General features: G+C 35.4%; 4 protein-coding genes across 6 annotated transcripts; 2 read left to right on the top strand and 2 right to left on the bottom strand.

The window, feature by feature from the left end:
* The first annotated feature begins 440 nt into the window (after nucleotides 1–440).
* Nucleotides 441–1521, top strand: LOC121238074. Its single transcript, XM_041134931.1, has 2 exons — nucleotides 441–641; nucleotides 814–1521. The coding sequence occupies exons 1-2, from the start codon at nucleotides 634–636 to the stop codon at nucleotides 1385–1387; spliced, it is 582 nt and encodes a 193-aa protein (XP_040990865.1). The 5' UTR covers nucleotides 441–633; the 3' UTR covers nucleotides 1388–1521.
* Nucleotides 1522–9997: 8476 nt separating this feature from the next.
* Nucleotides 9998–13553, bottom strand: LOC121239938 (protein FAR1-RELATED SEQUENCE 7). Its single transcript, XM_041137336.1, has 3 exons — nucleotides 13309–13553; nucleotides 12394–12845; nucleotides 9998–10468 (listed from the first exon to the last, which is right to left on the bottom strand). Coding segments are annotated over exons 1-3 (651 nt in total). The 5' UTR covers nucleotides 13310–13553; the 3' UTR covers nucleotides 9998–10270.
* Nucleotides 13554–14239: 686 nt separating this feature from the next.
* Nucleotides 14240–16938, top strand: LOC121239246 (protein FAR1-RELATED SEQUENCE 5-like). Its single transcript, XM_041136449.1, has 3 exons — nucleotides 14240–14454; nucleotides 15607–16028; nucleotides 16654–16938. Coding segments are annotated over exons 1-3 (627 nt in total). The 5' UTR covers nucleotides 14240–14453; the 3' UTR covers nucleotides 16858–16938.
* A 669-nt stretch (nucleotides 16939–17607) lies between these two features.
* LOC121239245 (protein FAR1-RELATED SEQUENCE 7-like) lies at nucleotides 17608–21540 on the bottom strand. 3 transcript variants are annotated; one of them, XM_041136447.1, is made up of 5 exons: nucleotides 21255–21509; nucleotides 21048–21097; nucleotides 19396–20433; nucleotides 18234–18658; nucleotides 17608–17918 (listed from the first exon to the last, which is right to left on the bottom strand). In XM_041136447.1, exons 3-5 carry the CDS (start codon nucleotides 20375–20377, stop codon nucleotides 17712–17714), a joined length of 1614 nt encoding a protein of 537 aa, XP_040992381.1. In that variant the 5' UTR covers nucleotides 20378–20433; nucleotides 21048–21097; nucleotides 21255–21509; the 3' UTR covers nucleotides 17608–17711. The 3 variants fall into 3 exon arrangements, with proteins under 3 accessions (XP_040992381.1, XP_040992380.1, XP_040992382.1); XM_041136446.1 differs by having other exon boundaries at nucleotides 19396–20438; XM_041136448.1 differs by having other exon boundaries at nucleotides 19396–20438; nucleotides 21048–21540.
* Nucleotides 21541–21777: the final 237 nt, after the last annotated feature.

Genomic DNA, 21777 nt, shown 5'->3' on the forward strand with positions numbered 1-21777 from the left:
ATATATATATTTATTTAGAGATACAAATTTTACCTAATTAGTATATAATTTATTTAAGTGGCACTTTAATAGTAATAAAGTACTAATTTTTTTTCTATAATTATTATATAAAATATGGTTCCATGTATTGAAGTTTGGAGTTTCATATATTAATAATACAAGTACTAAATGCACAAATTTCACGCATGATTTTTATAAAAAATAAATAAATTTACTTTTATAAAAAATCGAATTCATCATAAAAAAACTATAAAATTTTCATTTTTTTTTTCTTAATAGAATTTACTTTTTTACAAAAATAAGAAAAGAAAAGAGAATTTATATAAAAATTATGAATTTAAAACTTATACCTTTTCGTATATTGAGATAAGCTTTGAATCAAAAACATGGGTTGCAAGTTTCCACTGCCTTGTCAAAACGAAAGTATTCCCCTTAAAACACCAACAAAAGCGTGAGTATGTCGCTTTAACGTCCTGTCTCTCTCAAGACTTTTTTCTCCCCATCTTCCTTCCAACAATCCTAAATAAACAACAGCAAACTCCACTCAACAATCTCTCTCTCTGTCTCCCATCACAGAAAAACATAAACCCTAACAAGCAACGTTAATAACAACAGCACTTCCAAGATTTACCCATGGACGAGTATTTCTTTATTCTTTCTTCCTCTTAAGTTTGATTCTGTTTAGACCTATATCTGCAATTTCGTTCTGATTTGAACCCATTATAAAATTTTTACTTCCCTCATCTCTAAAACTAAAACCCACCAAACCCGTATTTTCAACTATGTTTTGATTTTCTTGAATTCGTTTTGCAGATCTGAGCGGTCATTCCCGAGAGACAGCAGCGTCCAGAGAGCGACATCAACCTCTACGGCGACGGCGACGACTACGAGCGTGCACGTGACCGCCCTGGACGGCCTTGTCAACGTGAACTCCCTCTTCACCATCGCTGTCTTCGTGGGGCTCTCCCTCACCACCCCTGGCCAGCACAGCCTCGAGAACAAAGCGGCCTGCGACGCCGATGTCGACGTTGCCAGGAAGCTCCTCGTCTTCGAGGTCCTCTCCTTCAGCTTCTTCCTCTTCTCTTCCCTCGTCGCCCAGGGCCTCAAGCTTGCCATCAACCTGCTCAACAGCAAGGACGTCAACGAGGCTTTCCGCGCCCACATCAACTTCAAGATCCTCAGGCTTGGAATGATGGGCTCCGCCGTGGGCTCCGTCATGGGCTGCTTGTTCCTCATGCTCTCCATGGTCAATGTTATCGAGATCCGACTGGGGATGTTGTCCTGCGGGAGTAAATCCACTGTCCATGCCGTCGCCGTATTGCTCATCTTGGTTTCCTCTGCTCTTTTGGTTTATATTTCTACTGCCATATATGCCTTTATGCAGTAATTTTGGTTGTAACAAAAAAAAAAACTATACGTTAGAGTTGTACTTTTTCTTTTCATCAATCTGCACATTGAAACCTTGCTCGATGTTAAAGAGTAATTCCTCATTGATTAATGAAAGGAATACGTTTTGTCTAATACAGAAGAATGTTTGCCTGAGTTGGGTTCTTAATTGGGTAATGAGTTGTGGTTTGGGATTTTCATCTAATTGAGCTTCTTTCGAAATTCCCATTATCTTGATTTGGTGCAATTAGCTAACTGATCAATGTTTGTTGTCACCCATGGCCAATTTGAGATTTGGTTGAATTCTGAATTAATATGAGAAGTTCAGAGGAAAATCTGCTGAAATCAACTCTTTAGTCTTTCCCTCATCGATTTGAGTGGGATTGGTTTTAGATGAAATTAATTTTTTTGTCTGTAGTGTAGGATTTGGGAATCTCTTGGTTGAATTCTGAATCAATGTGAAGTTAAGAGGAAAATCAGCTGAAATCACCTTTGGTTATACAGATGAGACGATAAATTTGTGAATAGCAATGAGATAATTTGTGAATAGTAGTGAAATAGTCTGAGTTAAGATGTTTTATGGGGTTTTGGAAAATGAGAGAAAAAAACTTGAATAACAAAAATTATAAAGTTAAAAGAGGGTTAGAATATAATTTTTGTTTTGGAATTTGAAAAAATTGATTTTTGTTTTTATTTTTAAGTTTGAGAAAATTGTAATGATTAGGTAATGATTAGATGACAAAGTTGAAAATTTGAAAATTTGAAATTGAAAAATGTGTGTTTGAATGGTATTTGGATGTTGAGATAAGGTGAGATGAGATGGTTTCAAAGGAACTTAGAGTTTCCCTCATCCATTTGAAATTTGAGAGGGATTGGTTTTAGATGAAACCTTTTTTGTCTCTAGTGTAGGATTTAGGAATCTCTTGGTTTATTTGGATATCAGCCAACTTCCTTATAGAGCTGCCTTGTGGTTTGGAGCATAACAATGTAGGCTCTGCTCAATCATCATGTGCTTAACCCAATGGGTGAGGTTTAGTTCAAGTTTTGCTGTAACTTGGGGATAATGCCGCAGCTTGAGCCAAAATAGTAGGAATTTAGGCCATTGGATAGTTGGCTGACAAAATTTGGTTGAAACAAGGCTGCGTTTGGATGTTGAGCTTGGATGTTGAGCTCAATTAAACTTTTTATGAATGGTAGTGAGTTGAGATAGTAGAGTGAGTTTTGTGGGGTCCACCTAAGATGAGTTTAAATGTGTTAGGATATTAAGATGAGTTTAGATGTATTTATGGAAAGTTGAAAAAGGTTGTGGGTCCCATGTGTAAAAAAGTATTGAATTGAAAAAAGTTGTGGGTCCACGTGTAAAGAGATTTTGAGTTAAGACGAGTTTAATAATTTGAGAGTTGAGTGTTTGGATGTTAGGCTTAGCTTAAAATTAGACTGAAATGAATTGAATTCAGATAAGTTTAACAACCAAACGAGGCTTAGTCTTTTTACAAATCTTATAGTTAGCACCTTGAAGTAGTGAAAGACTAGATGGTTAGTTTGCACTTTGAAGTAGTCATTGAACATTAACCATATAACACCACATCTTCCATCTGGTGTCCCTTTCAACCTCAAGCTATTGGACATATAGTTGAGTTCCTGAAGTAAACCAGATGGTACAGTTGAATTTTTCTCTGCAAAACCGTTCCTATTGGCCTTTTCAATTGAAGCAAGGGGAGGTTTTCCTTAACCCTTAATTCGTTGCAGCTTCACAAGATTACCGGAATTGGCGACACTGCTTTCTTGCCAGGTAGAAGAGTTGTTTTTTTTGCTTTTATTGCCCACTACATAATAATTTTATGGAATTCACTTTACCAGGACATGGGTGATGTGACAGTAGCTGTGGCTTGAAAGAAGCCAAGCCATATCAATGCGAGTGCATAAAGCCTGGAAGCAAAGAATGAGGTGGTTTACACTTGAATCCAAAGTGAAAAACAAGCTGCAGAAGGGTCGAGGCAACTCCAGGAGACCAGGGGTGGTGTTTTTGTGGATAGAATTCAATGGCTTTGGGTAATAAAAGGGTGTGCATCCCTTAACCTTAGACAAACCAGTCGGTAGGGTCAAGGTGGAGGATGCCCACCAGGCCTTTAACCAAGGATCGATGAAGGGTTATATAAATCTGAAACTTAGAAAGGGACCAAAAATAATCTCCAAGTTGTAATTTCTATATGACTACAAAGTTTTATAAACCTACACGTTCCAGGTTCAAAACTTCATATTCACTCTGTTGGAGCTATCGGACAGGAGAATTTCTTTGAATTATTCGAAATGCACTTGTGAAAAATTCTTTATCCAAAGCCTGTACTTCTTAAAATTAGTCGAGACTTTGCTTGAACTCAATGCCAATAAAAAAAAAACACTGATTTCTTAGATTTAATGATATAAAAAGATATAAAAAGCCTATCGAGTCATGTACTGCAGAAACTAGAAAGCAGATAAAAAAGATATTAAGAACTCCCTTCCAGAAAATAAGGATATAGCTTAACATCTGAAGACTGCCAGCAATAATTCCATCATCGAAAATATCTACATTGTCTCATATATTGAAAGGACTCCCAAGAAATTTCAAACCAGCTTGTCTTGAACAGTAGGCCGAATACAGCATTTATAACATCTCTAATTTCCATTCGACAAAACACACGTCTCACACTCACTGCCGTTTTCTTTGCTCGGCTCCACACTTATCTCAACAGCATGGATGCTTATTAAATATCAACTAAAACATTCTTCTTAAACTTCTACTTCTCCTGGACTTTCTTTCAGGAGCACCAACTATCTCAATGCCTTTTAATTTACTATGATCTACGCCTTCTGCCTTTGCACTCAGGGAATTACATTAATTTTTCCTTGGAGATCAAAGAATAATTATATTCCTTTGCATGACATGACATGGCTATCGTATGCCTTTCAATCACAAATCATGAGTCCCCTTCTTGTTAATGTATAAAAACGAAGACATATGGAGACTGCCGCCGCAAGGACACCACTGAAAATATCTAGCTTGTCTTGTCTCATATATTGACTTAAAAAAAATATCAGTCATTCTTTCACTGCTATAAAGAAATCCAGAGCACCAATCAGAAGCAAGGGAATCATACACATACGACATACGTATATATTTATATATATGTCTGTAAAATATATATATATATATATATATACACTAGCGGTGAAGTTACGTACGTGGCACGTTTGTCCTGTATTAAATTGTTCTAAAAAATAAACATCTAATGTAGAAGAAGAGAATTTAGTGATAAGGTTTATGAAGATAATATAGATCATTCAAATTAGAAACTTCTAATTCAAATAGTAATAAGTTTAAACAAACTATAAGTTCAAGCAAGTTTGGAAAGTAAATGATTATGTTTTGAATTCATATTACAGTTTATTTTTTAAACGACTAAATACTACATAATTGTTTTTTTCATTACTGAAAGTAAAGTTTGGGGGTTATGTATTCAAAGGTGGCGTGTTCTCCTCATTCACAGCATTTATGGAGAGAATATTAAAGTTTTTGTGGTGCTGTTTTTTAAGTTGATCTAAATCTGCACCCAATTGCATAAGTATATTTGTGTCTTTTTGGTTTACAAATAGAGTTATACTAAATCACTATAACTAATACTAATAGTCTAATATAGACTATAGTTATAGTTATACTAAATCACTATAACTAATATTTATAATCTAATATTAATACTATTATATGGTTATACTAATCACTATAACTAAATTACTATAGTCTATAACTGTATATATTTAATATCAATGTATTATTATAGTGATACTAATCACTATAACTAAATCACTATAGTCAATAACTATATATTAAATGTATTACAAATATAATTATCAACCAATGGGACGATTATAACAGACATTACAAATATAAATGCTGATAAAGTAGTAAACTTTTTCCTGCTTTTGTTGCTTTAATGTATTGTTTATTCCGATCAGTTTATACATTATTATTTAACATTCCAATATATAGAGTATGAATATCATATACTTTATTATATATACGAGTCATGAACTGACCAAGAACATTAGATGGTTGATTAAGAGTGGTCCCCCATAATTAAATAAAACAGAATTTCACAGGCAATAAAAATCTCTACTTACTTAAATGCATATAAACACCAAGTTTTAGTATCGATGTTTATAATATTTAGAACAACAGAGAATAGAATTTGGCAATGTTAAGGCTGTAATTAATCTTAATGGACTCATCAAATGGATTCCATAATTTACATTCCCAAAGCTTGAGAACCATTTCCCAAAAATCATATGTTTGGTTTTCCAAAAATTGCAGGAAACTTCACCAATTGAAATATGTTCTCTAGAACTTTAAGATACAGCAACTGTATTTGACACTTGTCTCAAAACATCTTAAAAACTCACCGTCTATATCTAAGAGAGATGCAAAATTTCACTGCAAATCTTTTTCATGATTGTTAAAACCTATAGTTCTTATGCATGTGAAGAGATAAACATGCATACATAACTAATAACATATAACACCTAACCATGTCAAAAAGCTAGTTTCTGTGTCCACAACTTTAAGAAATTGATATTGCTTGCTCAATGAGGTGAAAGATGCTACCGATACCCAGTGAGCAATGATCTTTGGAAGGAACTATTATTCAAGCATTTAATGTTGTAAGGATGACCCATATTTCAATTTTCTGCACTCGCATCATGATCTTAAGTAAGTCTAATTAATTACTTATATTTGATTTTATATTTTCCTTGTTATTTATATTTTTCGAATTTGATTTTTTATAATATTTTTTTACTTGTTATTCTATTCAGTTTTACCCCCAAAAAAAAAAGGAATTTACTATTATTTAATCTTTTTCAGATGAGAAATTGGAAAATATAGGAACATATATTTTGTTTTTTAGTGATTTTATAGTAATTTTTTTTATTTTTTTTTACCTTACTTTTTCTCTCTTCTCTGCCCGATTCTTCCCCACGGCCTGTTCTCCTTCAGCTCAGCCCGGCGCCACCATGCGCCCGCCACCCTTACTGCCACCACCGGCGAGTTCCCCTCACGCTGACGACCAACCCAGTCACCACCGATGTCCCCCATGCGCAGCCCTCCCTCTCCTCCACGGAAACCCAACCGAAATCGGTTTCTCCCATTTCTGTCAACTTGCGCCGCCATACGGGGCCACCCAACCTCACGACCACCACCGGCGAGTCTCCCTCACGCCGGCGACCAACCCAGCCACCACTAATGTCCCCCACACGCAGCCCTCCCTCTCCCCAACGGAAATCCAATCGAAATGGGTTTCACCCATTTGTGTCCAGTTCCGCAGCCGTACCACACCTCCACCACTTCACACCGACGAGAACCTCTAGGAGACCCAGCCACCACGAACCTCTGTTTCCTTCTCCATCGCACACTGCCATCCTTACGCACAAACCCATCCTCACGGCAACTCTCTCTCTCTCTCTTTCTCTTTTCAAATAAAAAAGAAACGAAGAAGAAAGAAAACAAAGATGCGAAAATAAATTGAAGAAGGAATATATTTCTATTATTGAGCCGCAGAAAGAAAAAAAAACATACGAGAAAGAGAAAAAGAAAAACAAGGTAGAAGTGAAATCAGAAGAATATCGCGTACCAACGGTTAGAAGAAGAATTCTCAAACAGCACGGGAGAATTTTTTTCTTCCTCCAGTTGAGTCTGAAAGTTCTGCAGATACTGGAAAACCACAGGACGCCTCTGCATTCCATCCCTTCTATCAACAGGCCAGATATTTTGACTGTCACACCACAATACATTAATGCTAACCAGATGTTTGAGACTCAACAAATAAGGAGTAAAGTTGTGACTAAAAGGAAAAGAAAGACGCTGGACGCTGGTGACTATTTAGAACTGTTCATTACTATTCATCTTATAGACGCTTTTAAGATATAGGAAGATATATCGACGAGAATGCAATGCGGATTCCAAGATGTCCGAGAGACTGATTGTGTACGAGGTTGTATCTTTCAGTTTCTTCCTTCTGTCAAGCCTCGTAGCCACAACAGTCAAGGTCCATCTCAACATCTATGGAAAGGAAGACTTCAAGAAACCCATTCTGAAGGGCATACAGATGCGTGATGTTGCTGTTGGCGGCATGGGGAATGATTCTGGGATGCATCTTTTTGGTGCTGTCGATGATTGATTTCATCCAGATTCGGATTGGTAAGTTGTCTTGTGGTAGCCCGAACACGGTCCGCGCAGTGGCGTCTCTGGTTCGATTGTTGGGCTTGCTTTCATCATCTACGTGCCTGCACTGATGCATGCCATTTGTGTTTCTATGACTCTTGAATCTTGATGCTTGAACTTGAAGAAGACTAATGCGCAAACTCTGTTCTTATTTTTCTTCCCTTGTATAAATTAGTAAGCTTTGGCAACAACTTGTCAATTGTTGATGTAAAAGTTTATTAGCTAGAATTAGATGACTAGGACCTATTTAAATTATTTGATGAATGTAATTTATCTTTATCTTTATCTATAAATATTTAAATTAAAAGATAAACAAATTAATAGATAAAGGTTTGTCTTTATCTTTATCTATGAATATTTGAATTCTAATATAAGTGATTAAATAGATAAAAGTTCAAAAGACTTTTGATCAAAATTGAATGTTCGAAAAGATAGAAGATATCAAGTGATCTGAATAGAAGATTCAAAAAGAAGATATCAAGTAGAAAAAATTTCGAACTATCAAGAAGCTATCCAGAACAGAAGCTATCCAGAAATCAGTTACTGCAGAGAAGAGTTATCGCGACATGTCAGCAATCCTTCAGGAGACGTCTTCATGACAGATTCTATCCGTCAGCAGAATTCTACTGAAACTGGAACTCTTTTCAGATTGTTTATTTAAAGGATCCTACTGGTTAGGATCCAGAGAGATTCAAATTTACATATTTTCTAGAGCACTTTCTAGTGCATTGTTTGGTGAGAAAATTCCTTAGTGAATTTTCATATTTGTGATCTCTCTTTGAGTGTGATTGTGCTTCAAGCGTGGAAGATTGTGTGATTGGATTTCAGTCCCTAGAGTTCTAGGAGGAAAGCCAATATTTGAACATCGCCAAAGGTTCTGACTGCTACCGCGGTAGAAGACAAACGGGTCGTTTGTCTGGCAAGTAAAAGAGTCAAATTGCAAAAATTTTGTAATTGATGAGTACTTGTAATTGATTTTCAAATAATAAGATTGATTTTTCTGGGTTTGACTGCCCCGTATAGTTTTACCTTTAAAGAGTTCTTTAAAGGGTTTCATTTCGATACCAATATTAGTGTTATGCAATTTATTTATTTTATGTATTTGATTGTTTATCAAATTAATTACATGCTTGACAACTAATCAATTTGTTGAGTGAATTGGTAGATATTTTCACTGCATTATAAAAGTTCTTAGGTAATTTCATCAATGATGTTAAAGAAACCAGAACTTGTGATAAGGTCGGTTTCCCTTTGGTTAGCCACTCCCCTTGTTCTTACCATTGACTTTCAACTTTGTATTTACTTTTCGATACATTAAAATGAAAAAACATTTTCTCAAGTTCAGGTAAAGTTCTTGTCTGTTAACTTCAATGGCTCAGATGAGAGAGCTGGAATATGAAGTTTCCCATAATAATAATAAAAAAAAAAGAATAAACATAAAATCCGTTCTACAACGTTTATTGCTGTCATTGTGACTATTTCAGATGGTATCAGATATTTAAAAAATATCATAGACCCATTTCTTCTGTTTATCTCTTCCCCCAGTTAAGATTCTCAAGTTTGTTTAAGAATTTAAAGATTCTCAAGTTTCTTCTGATTAACTGCCATTTGAACATGTCAAGGTCAATAAATCCTAGAGGATAGATAAGATATGATGGCAGTTAATCGACATGTGCCATGGATTGTCTAAGGCCCCGTTTGAATACAAAAATAATTTCATCTCATCTCATCATTATAACTTTTCAAATTACCACATAAAATATAATAAACAATTCAATTTTTCCAAGTCTCAAGACAATAATAATATTAAAAAATAATATTCTAATAATATTTTATTTAACTTTTATTTAAAATCATCTTGTCTCATCTCACTATCCAAACATGGCCTAAATAGTCAAACATGGAAGAATATCCGTAAATAGTATGCAAAAATATCTATATCCGTTAATCGACATGTCCATGTCTATTTAGTCAGGACATGAAAGAATATCCAGAAAGGCTGCTTGATTCCACGTCTGCTCCAAGAAGATGAACAGTTTTAATTCTTCCAACAGCTTAAAATGAAAATTAAAATTGGAGTTCTGGTTCTGAATTTCTTTTCTTTCTTGATCAGTGAACAAGAATTTTATTAATAATATAGATAAGTATAGCCCAAGTAAATGAGTGTCCAGTGATACAAGAAAATCTTGGATATTCAATCCATTAAAATCTATTACAAACTCTCCTGGCTTTCATCTCCATGTTTGCTGAAGAATAAATCTCCTGGCTCTATCCTCTATGTTACAGGAATTGTGAAAATACAAATGGAAACTCAATAAAAGCTCACACTAGTTAGCACACTTAATTGGGTTGATCCGGTTCAAATCTTCCCTATTTAAATAATAAAAAAGAAAAACCAACAAAAGAAATCAAAACAAACCTACACAAAGTCATCAGTTAAATATGTTCAAAACACCTAACTAATTTTAAACATCTCATCCATGCAAATACAAGATAATCCAGCTCAACCTCCATCGCCAGGCCAAAAAGAAAAACCTACAACTACAAGTTATATCTGAAAATAAACATAGACGTTCAAACAAATTGTACAAAGAAAAATCAAACTGGACAATCTTCTGCAGCCACTAGCTACGTGAAAGTGCCTAACCTCTTTGATTCAATTTCCCTCACACTTTGAACTATGTCATCAATGTTTCTTGATAGGTGATGGGAATGGTCCTCCATATCTCTTAGAACCATATCAAGCTGTTCCTGAAAAGCAGCAGATCGCTTTCGCTCACGCTGTAACTCAGCAGTCAATTCTCGAATCTTTACATCTTTTTCATCCTGGAACATATGTAAAACCACTAATACATAAATTACCTTTATAGAAGAAATTTAACCTTCCAATGACAGATCAATTCTCATTCTTTAAGTTCTTTCATCTCTTTAAGATGCAAAGCAAATGCACACAATCTACTTGCTATATCAAATGCATGCTTAGGATTTTTTTTTTATCAGTAAACAAGATTTAATTGATCATAAGAATAGGCAAGAGCGCAAGTACATGGGACATATATAAGAGCAACGCCTATGGGGGATGTTCTAGTGAAAATGCATGCTTAGGAAAAATCGTGGGCTTGAAAAAAAAGGGTATACCGGAATATTGGAGAACTAGGATTACTAAGCCTAAGATATCAATAGATTTTCACCCTGATGACTATAAGGGCTTCCAGACACATCTGAAGATGCCAAATCAGTGAAACGATAAGAGGATGCACAACTAATGCAGCTGCAGTTCATGTTTCCTCTACACAAATTCCATTTAAGAACAAATTGAACGTAATGCTTAAAGAAGATAAAGAAATAACATAATAAGATCTAATTCGCTCTGCAAAGGATTGCTTTTTATATACCAGTAGAAACAGTTCAACAAACAGGTTTTCCAGATCTCCTCAGAGTCCTGCCTATATTTTTTGCTAATTCCGAGAACAATGCCAACCTCCCACAACTCAAAAATAAGAACCAAGTATCTTAAGAAAAGGTTATGTAACGCTAGATTGGAAACTTAATCATGGTTTGAATTCAAGAAGGAAAAAAAAAAAAATACTAAATTCAGTTGCAAAGTTGGAACATAAGTTGAGCATTGGAAGTAAACAAACATGGTCCTTTCCTTTTTCTTCTTCTTCTTCCCCTTAGATGGACATTTCCTCTTTTATATTTCCTGTGTACTTGGAAATTGGAATGTGCCCCATTGCACTTCAAATAAGATTGCTTTACTCAAAAAAAAAAAAAAAAAAAAAAAAAACAGAAGAAGAAAAGAAAAAGAGAAAAAGCAAAGAAACATGAGCAGCTAAGAAAGATGTTTTACCACAGGATATCAAGAGCTGTTTTTTCTTTCAATTTCAGGATGGGGAGATTAAGATTCTAAAGAATCATGGAGAAATGTGGATTTACCAATGACTAACAAAAAATAAGACTGCAGCAGAATAATCTTTCTAAACACAAACAATCTGGCAATTTCATCTTAGTGATCTGGTTCTCCACCTATATAGTTTCATCTTGTAAGCTTTCCAACAATTAAAAGCTTCAAATAATCTAAAACTAGCTCAAGTTTTTATGCATAACTACAATTTATGACGCATTTTACAGGGGAAATATCACAAATGCATCCAAAGAACTTATTTGACCAGATCATAAATCCAGATGTTAATGAAGAATTCTATCCAGAAAATGGGTGAGTAACAGATTTGAATTTAATGGAAATAGAGACATACCCAAAAGCAGCACTTTTATGGGAAGCTACTTATTTTTTTAATTCTTTAGGACCGATAAAAAAATCTTTTTATTTCTCTAGGATGTCCATAAATTACTACAGTTAGGAGCTAGATCACAACACTTTTTAACGTTTGGAAGTAGAAAAGATAAGGTAATTAATAGGATTGTTTGTTAGAGGAACTGATAAAAAAAAGGATTGCTTGTCAGAGGAGAAATTCTAATGCAATAAACTAGAATGGAATGCAACCTTTCTACGCATAGAATATTTGGTAACTCCTTTTCCTTAATGTGATTCGCCTTTTACATTATAACAGAACTTAAGTAACATTCTTGCCAGAAAGTATAGAAATACTTATACCCTTCTGTTTTTTTTTTTTGATCAGTAACTTTATACCAATTCTTAACGAGACTATACATCCAGATGACCCAAATTTGGTAACAGAAAAGGAAATTCTGACAACTAGTACTTTTGTGCAAGCTAATTGAGCACTCACTGGTGTTTGAGATAGAAGCACACTTCTTCTCCCATTAGCAGGTGTAGCTACCAGTGGATGATTATGCTCCTTTATAAATCTCGTTACAAGCCATTTTCCAGTTTTCTCTTTCTTCACCACTATCATTGCCTTACACCCTTCCCTTGTGATTGCCCGAGGCTTTCTATTTTCACTTCTTTTAGGCCTCAACTTGCGGAAACCCTCTTTATTACACACAAGTCGACGCCAAACAACCTTTCCATCACGCATTGATCGGCGAAATGCGTCAACACGCATGATGAATCCCAATCGCGTGGCATATGCATCATAAAACACCTTAGCTGCTTCTTCAGATTCGAATTCCATACCCACATATGGTTCAATATCAGAACTTCCTTCAGTTGTAAGCAACTCTTTTCCATTAGAACTCTCTATCATATCCCCATCCTCACTCATAGACGGGTCTTCATCCACTGCCAGGAAACATTGTGCACCTCTCATAACAGTCAATCTCCAAATAAAATGCAATAACAAAACTCAGGTCTAGGCCACCACCGACTAATCATTCTATAGCAAGCTCATTTCTTAAAAGACCACCACAATAAAAAATAAAAACAGATTATCAAAGTTAATGGTTACAGAATCTCGATTAAGCGGATTTTGAGGAATGGGTAGTTTATAGAATATCTATGAAGACGACCCCGAAAGAAGTAGTGGATATTTTATTAGAAGAAGAATGGCCCAAATACTCTCACGACAAATTGGAGTTGCCATTGAAAATTTTTTCCCACTTCCAATTTCTTGTCATTCCCAAAATTTTCCGGGAAACCAAAACATAAAGCATGTAAGCTCGCCAAATCGTCAATTATCCACAAATGCATGTACAAATTGAAATCCCAATTTAATGCAAAACGAGACAAGAAAAAAGTGACTCACTGGATTGAGAGATCCAAATCCGAAGAAGAGAGAGAGAATTTGGGTCCAAAAGATCGTCTTCTGTTTTGGGCAAGCAGACTTTTTTACCTTCGGAAACTCAAACGATGCTTGCTTGGTACCGTATTGCGGGTGTTGAAGTCATGCCACCTCTGTTTTTGAAGGGTTTGGACTTTGTACTTTGAACTTCGAAGTACCTCCTCACTTGAGAGAGCGCCCACGTTCATTTTATCTTGGAAACCAAATTCCATCCTGAATTTATATAAATGGGTGAGGGTTTATTCTTGGATTGATTAATAACCCATCCTAAACAAATATTTCTGTTTCTTTTGTATTTTTTATCTTAATTTTTTTAATAATTCTTCTAATTATCATTCTTAATACACATCTGCTAAAAAATAAAATAAAAAATTAAGTATATATTATATAAATAATGAGTAAAGTTTTTCATATTTTAATGTATTCATCATGCATAAAAAATGGTCATATTGACAATTGCATCAAATTAATGGAAACTGAAGTTGAAATCTTTGAAAGAAAAATTCTATTTATAAGTTAGTGTGTATAATACATCTATTAAAGTGTCAATATAATATAATTTAATTTAAAAAATAATTTTAAAATTAAATTTATAAATTATACTATTGAAATGATGTGAATGTTATGCTCTACATATCAATTTAAAAATAAAATAAGTCTGAAAGAAAATATTATAAAACTCCTTTAAATATAACATTTTATTTTCAAAATTTTTAAAATTTAATAATTTTAGTAGGAATTATCTTTATTTATACAATAAAAGAAAAGGAGAAATTTTGTTCATCAGGCGTTATTGAAATCATAAAAATAAATAAATATCAAATCAACATATTACCGCCCGGACCGGATCGGGCCGGCCCCGCCCGTGAGCTAAGCCGCCAAAGCTTAGGATCCGAGTAGTTTGCTCAGAAACTATACCATCTAAATTCCTTAAGAAATTTTGATTCTCTTCCGAACCCCAAACCCAGGCCGCGCCACAACACTCTGAATCTACTTTCCTTCAATTCGACCCTTTGTAGTAGTTTTAGCTGCGCCTACTCAGTCCATGAAAGCCGAAGCTTGTCTCTCTCAGGCTCTGGACCCTTGCATACAGATCTCCGTTCTCATACAGTAAGTCCTCTTTCTTTCTTCCCCCTCCCCCTTCTTTTCTAAATTTTCACGCTTTTACCGTTCTTTCATTACCAGATTATGTTGTCGTTCTTTTCGAATATCTGTAACTACAAGCCCTATTCTTAATTTTTCTGTTGATGAGAAAATGTGGGAAAGTAACTATATGGCTTTAGTGAGTTGGAATTGTTCAATCTTAACCATAAAAAGTAATTTACTGATTATCTCGGTTTTTTATGAACCAAACAAAGTATATGGGGCCGTTTGTCTTGTTCTACCAATAGTTTTTCGTTTGAAGTTTCCTTTGGGAGCCTATATTCCGATAATATTCTGCTGAAAAGACAAGGAAGGAAAGCTTACAATGATCTATTCGGTTCAAGTTTTGCTATTTATATTTCTTTACCTATTGAATTAATTTTTTTCTCAAGAAAATGTTTATCGTTTTTTCTTTTGATAAGCATAGGATGTGTACACTGCATCCGTCCAAGAAATTACAAACGAAAATTTAATTTAACAATGAAATCCAAAAATAATCAAAACGAACAGTGCCCAAAGCGGGCAACCAGTCAAAGAAAGACTATGGGAGGATGGTTTTGAGCCCTTTGGATTCATCTAGGGTGTGCTTTGTTATTCACACCCGTACGGTGGGTTCTGGGTTTTGCTTGGGTTCTCTTATCTTCCTTTGTGCTGCTGACCTGTCTACTGGAGTTTTTGTTGGCATCTTTTGCTATTGCGCAAAATTCATTTATTTTCTACCTTAAAAACAGGCCCTGCCTACAATGCAGTTTGATTAATACTTTTATTTATGTTCTGAAACTGTGTTATCAAGCTTGGAACGCTTCTTGAGTTTAATTGGTTGTGCAATAATACTTTGCAATTGAGCTTGAAAAGATGACCTTCTCAGATTCACACCATATTGCCTCTTTGCAGAGAATGTCATTCTAAACACTTTTCATAATAACTTTGAATTACTTATAAAAGAAAATAATAACTTTGAATGAAAAAAAAAACGATTTGCTGGGTGAATATTGCCCCCCTTTCCCCAGTATGCTGGGTGGATAATGCCATTACTCATAGAATAAAGAAAGTAGATTCTCTTCACTTCGTATATCTCAACAACATATTTGAGGATATATTTATGGAAATTTGTGGCAGTGGATTTGGAGAAGGGAGTTGAAGCAGTAAGCAACTCTCTTGTAGTGAACACAGGCTCGTTAGAAGGAGGTGCAGTTCTAGAACCATATGTGGGTATGGAATTCGATTCCGAAGATGATGCGAGGAAATTCTATATTGAATATGCTAGACGGGTGGGATTTATTGTGCGAATAATGCAACGTCGCCGCTCCGGCATTGATGGGAGAACTCTTGCCCGTCGACTTGGGTGTAACAAACAAGGTTTCTCTCCTAATCACAGAGGCATGATTGGACAGGAGAAAAAGCCACGACCAAGTGCACGGGAAGGATGCAAGGCGACTATTTTGGTGAAGATGGAAAAGTCTGGGAAATGGGTTGTTACAAGATTTGAAAAGGATCATAATCATCCTCTGGTTGTTACTGCCAATGGATTCAGCACAGCGGTGAGTTCCCACTTGAGTAACGAGTTTAATTAACTTCAAACTTGTTCAATATACCTTAGCTCAAATTTTCAGATAATTTTGCTGATTGAGATTTTCCTGTTTTCGCAAGGTTGTTAAAAGTCAAAGAGAAGCTTGTTTCATTCTATATCATTAATTTTGTCACAGATCCTGACATATTTTTTGCTTGCTAAATTTAGGTCAACATTTGTTGTTGTTTACAAGGCACCAGTTTAGATCAATTATATCATTGTCATTTACTCTTGGTCCATTCTTAATCTTTACATGCCAATGCAATACCTATTAATTGCATGAGTAACATACCAATAAAATAATATTTTAAAAGAAAAGACCTTCATTATGGTACTTATCAAAAGGAACAAAGGTCAAAGAAAATGGGGGAAGAAAGATAAAACGAATGATAGCCAACCAACAATTGTACTAGTGGATGCGAAGAATACTTTGAATCTAGGGACTGTAGTGTGATATGCTGAATACATAACCATCAACTTATGTTGTATGACCAACAATTGTTTTGTTTTTTTTTTTTTTCAGTTACTTCCTATCTGGTGTGTGAATTAGTTCAGATTCAGCCAATAAATAAAATAATACCTATTCATACTTGCAGGGTGATAAGGATAAGAAAATTGAAGAGCTTACTGTGGAGTTGGAGCGACAGGAGCTGTTGTGCGCTGCATACCGAGAAAAATTACTTTGTTTTATGAATAATGTTGAAGAGCAAACGGAAGAACTATCCTCCAAAATCCAAGTTATAGTTGACAATGTGAGGAAAGTTGAATCAGAAGTGCAAAAACTTTCCAGCCATAGATAGTCTTGGCTTCTAACCCGAGTATATATATTTGATGAGACCATGTATCATTATCCATATCGAATGTCATGAATCACTTCGGCATTGTCTAGGGCTTACTAATATCATTTTTGTTTTTCAAAGACCCCATCTTAACATTCAAAATTATGCTACGGGCTTTTATAAATTGTTTCCCTAGACTCTTGAGAATATAAGACCGATGCCTTCCATTTGAGTTTAGGAGAAACGCAGCGTTGGAAATGTTAACATCTCTATGACAACTTTAGGTATTGAACGAGAAATGTACACCTTGAACGATTACAATGTAAATGATGTTTTTCATCAATGCCTAGTGTTAATTATATAATTTTATGTTACTATTTTTCATCATATATTTTGTAAAGTGGATTACATACCGTAAGTTTGTTCATCATAAATGATGAAAACATGGGTCTGCCTAAAGAGTAATTCTACACACAACTGTGAAATACGTAAACGCCGCGTAAAAGTAATTGTACATACAACCATGAAGTGCATAAATGTAGCGTAATCGTTTTGAAAATATTGGTACTTTCTCGTTTTAATAAAACCTATTTACCATCTATCTCAACCATCTATGTACACAGGTACTGCTGTATATTAAATAACATTATTCCACAAGAACTACAGGATGAATCCTGCTCCTGAAGCATTCCTGTATATAGACTTGATACGAGGCTTTTTTGAGTTTTAAAGACTGTTTATTGGGTAGATGAACAAAGCAAGACTATTCGATGAAGCACATCAGACATTTGAATTAAGCACACGAAGAATTTATCCAGCCAAGCATACATTCATCAGAAACTATACAGCATAAATACTCACTCCTTCCAGGTTATTCACTTTGTGAAAGCTTTTGGACTTCGGTCTCGACTCTCAAGTTCTCTTACATCATTGACTACAATCTCTACTTTTCTTGACAAAAGTTCTGTTTGCTCCTCAACATTTTCCAAAAATGAAAGTAGCAGTTCCCTATATAGTTCACATAGTCGATCTTGACGCTGCAGCTCCATGGTGAGTTCTTGAATCCTCCTTTCTCTTGAATCCTGAGAATGTAAATTCATAAAAGAATCAACTTTAAACTTGCAAGGGATGCACACATGGCTAAAAATATCTATAGAAGTTCAGAATCATGTTTCCTAGACCAGCGAGACACGTTATATTCTCTCCTCCTTCCACTCCATAACCTCATTTTTCCTCTCTTTGAACCTATTTATCTTTCTGTATCTTAGTTTTCCCTAGTCATTTATCTTTCCACTGATGTAAGATAAGTAATGAAAACGTCATGTTAAACCAAAAAGAAACTATAATCAGATACAGTGGCTAGCTAAAATTCTGTGATCGATTAAGATAAAACTCACCAGAGAACCCCGTGAAGGATGGCCAGAAAAAACCAAAGGATGACCATGATCCTTTACAATACTCGTAACAATCCATTTTCCAGATTTATGAACTTCCACTGACATCATTGCTTTGCAACCTTCTCCCTTGCTAGGCTGTGGTTTCTGAATCCGCCTCGATTCATCTCTAGCTTTTACATAAAATCCCTGCTTATTACAAGAGAATCGACGGGAAATAATTCTTTTGTCAACCCCAGAACGACGACACTCATCAACCCGCATAATGAACCCTATGCATCTCGCATAGTCATCATAAAACTCCTTGGCAGCCTCTTCTGACTCGAACTCCATCCCAACATATGGTTCTACGGCTGGACCCTTTCCACACACAACCAAGTCCCCCTCATCAGAACTTCCAACTGAGCCCACTCCCATGCCCAAGTTCACTGTCAAATGCCATCACGTTCTATCATTAAAGAGTTACTTGTGCTTTAACACACAAAATGTATCAGATATTGAGCAAGCAAATGAATTAAATGACCAGTTTGAAAAGCACAAAGAATACACTCTTTCTTCAGTGTATTTCATAGAGGTCGGAAGAAGTAACAACCATGTTCAGAATCACATCTTTTCACCAGGTTAGTCTTGAGTCCACAAGGGAAGGCTGAATTTAGTTGTCTATTTGTGATAATAAAAACTGCCACGCCACCTCATAAACAGATGCAAAAGAGAAATAAAACCACCTCAGAAACAGATTTACACTCCATGGGACCCAAATCACAAGGGTGTGATTTAGGAAAATTCAAAACAAAGTGTAGCTGAAATACTTTCAGCATGCATATCTGAGATTACTCATAACTGATGACTGTCATTCAAAAACTTAATCTGTAGATGCTGAAACCAACTATAGAATCAGAAAATATATATAATTGCTCCAAATTCTAATTCAAATCCAACTCCTTTTTCTTTCAAAACCTGCACTTCATTTGGTTACCAGAGAAAAAAAATGAAGAAGTTCTGTGAACTTAAAACCTGGGGTTGACAAAATATTTGCATTACAGTTCTGAAATCTGTATACCATATTCAGAAATGATGTTTAATAATTGGCAATATATGCAGAAATGATGTTAACCATTTTTTTTTTTTTATCAGGATGTTAACCAAATTTAATATCTTTACAGACCAATTCTGTGATTGAGGTCAATGTATCCAAGATTGGCCCTCCCATCAACCTCTCTACACATCAACTCAGGTGCTGCCTTAGGCTTGATTCCAGAAGTAAGTGTTAAATCAATTGTAAAATCTTGGACACCAGACATATTTCGATCCAATTGCCTCATATTTTCTGGAGGGCGAAGAATATGATTATGTTCAAGAACAAAATCATACACTTTGTACTTTCTGGTTTCTCGATCTAAATTAACAGACAACCGTACAGGACAATTGGTCCTTGTTTCCTCTCGATGGGTCTGATAGTTCCGTTTATCTGTTTGGCGAACACCCTCTTTAGAACATACAAATCCTCTTGACGTTATTTCTCCATCTATCTTACTTTTATTGGCAAAATGCTTCCTAACATTGAAACCCATTTGCTTTCCATATTTTTCCCAATGTTTCCATGCCTCTTCCAACGTATCAAAGTCCATACCCATTTTCGGTATCCAATCAATTCTAGTATCCATGTTTTGGGAAGTATCACCCAACTCATGTGTTTCCTTAGGCCAGATTCTAGAAGCATATGCTAAATTTCTCGGAAAAGCTTGGACGCTTGACAGTTTTTGTTTTGATTGCATCTTATAAGTAGTTTCTGGAAGATGAAGAATATGGTTATGTCCACAGACAAAATCATACACTCCATACTTTCCGGTCTCACGATCTATATTAATGCACAACCGTACAGGACATTTCGTCCTTGTTTCCTCCCGATGCGTCCGAACATTCCGTTTGTCTATTTGACGGACACCCTCTTTGGAGCATACAAATCCTCTGGACGTTATTTCTCCGTCTAACTTACTTTTATTTGCAAAATGCTTCCTAACACCGAAACCCATTTGCTTTCCGTAGTTTACCCAATGCTTCCATGCCTCTTCTAACGTATTAAATTCCATACCAATCTCAGGTGTCCAATTAATTCCACTATCCATGTTATGGAAAGTCTTTTCCATCACACTCTTTGGACTTTATATTAAGAACCCAATTCAGAAAGCTCGGACTATCCAACCTACACTGAAGAATTTGAAAGAAATAAGCTACAAAAATTGCCACTATCATTAAAGGAAAAATTGACATATATAGGTATTTGATTAAATAACTCCACACGAGTAGACAAATGAAGACAATATGCTGTTGGATGACCACTTCAACGGTCCCAGTTGCTCACATGTAAAGTGCAAATTTGATTATTTATTTTTTTAAGGAAAAAGCAGAAGGGAAAAAAACTAGACTTAAAAAGAGGATCAAATTGCATTTTTTAATACTTACGAACCAACACACATTGAATTACCAACTCTAAGTAAAATAGAGGTAGAAAGATCATAAAGTTCTCTTTTCACAACACCACAAACCCTCTGTCACAAAGACAAAGATGTAAAAAGAAAAGCTTAATAACATAATTAGAAAAAAAATTAAAACTTTGGAACATCCATCAGGAAAATTCTTTAGAAAGATATTTCGGCATTATATTGCCAATCAACACCTATAAGGTGTGGTGGAACATTGAGTTTGTCTTTTTTTTTCCCCAAAGCAAATTCGCAAACTACAGGTATCAGTTAGCAGTGAAACAAACATGTGAGAGCAAAACCTATAAGGCACTTGAAATCTAAAAAAATCACATACCGAGAGGACATTTTGAAGCAACTCCCGAAGCCATCGGCATACTTCCCTCTCTGCGAATATCAAATTATACCACCATAAAAGCCACGCAAAAAAAGTGTTCGACCATTCTGGGAAGTTATGTTTGTATGAGTATAAAGGAGCAATAGGGGGGTTCAAGGTCGTAGAAACTTCAAATTCTCCATTGTTAAAAAGAAGGAGAATGCTAACCAGAAATCCATGTGGGTGGGCTCGGTGTGGATGAATTGAAACATAATAACTGCGATTGATTGAATGAGAAGAGGAAGGGCGTCACTTTGTCGAAGCAGCAGAAACGAAAGAGAAACCGGCGACGGCAAGCAGGGGACAGCCGTCCGGTGACGGTCTTGAGCTAAATCTTTTTGCTTAGGGCTGAGTGATTGTGTTTCCGGTTTCTGCGGATAACGCTGAGCGGCAAAATTTTTGTAGTCCGACAGCACGAAAATATTACAATGAGGTTGCTTACGAGGCAATATCTCCACCGTCCATTTCGAGTTGAAGGGTCAGGGTTAAAACAAACTTGCCTCATAAAATTCCTCGATAGTTCCCAGGAGATGTCGTCGTCGATTTTCTATGATCGTCCTTTATAAATTTCCCTTTTTAGAATTTGTCGTAAAAAATGCTTAATTTTTATTTCTGAATTTCCCTTATCATTCATAAATACTTATTTTTTTGTTAATTAAATTTATTAAAATTATAAAATTTATTTTATGTG

The sequence above is a fragment of the Juglans microcarpa x Juglans regia genome, chromosome 7D (assembly GCF_004785595.1).
Source record: "Juglans microcarpa x Juglans regia isolate MS1-56 chromosome 7D, Jm3101_v1.0, whole genome shotgun sequence".
Lineage (NCBI taxonomy): Eukaryota > Viridiplantae > Streptophyta > Magnoliopsida > Fagales > Juglandaceae > Juglans > Juglans microcarpa x Juglans regia.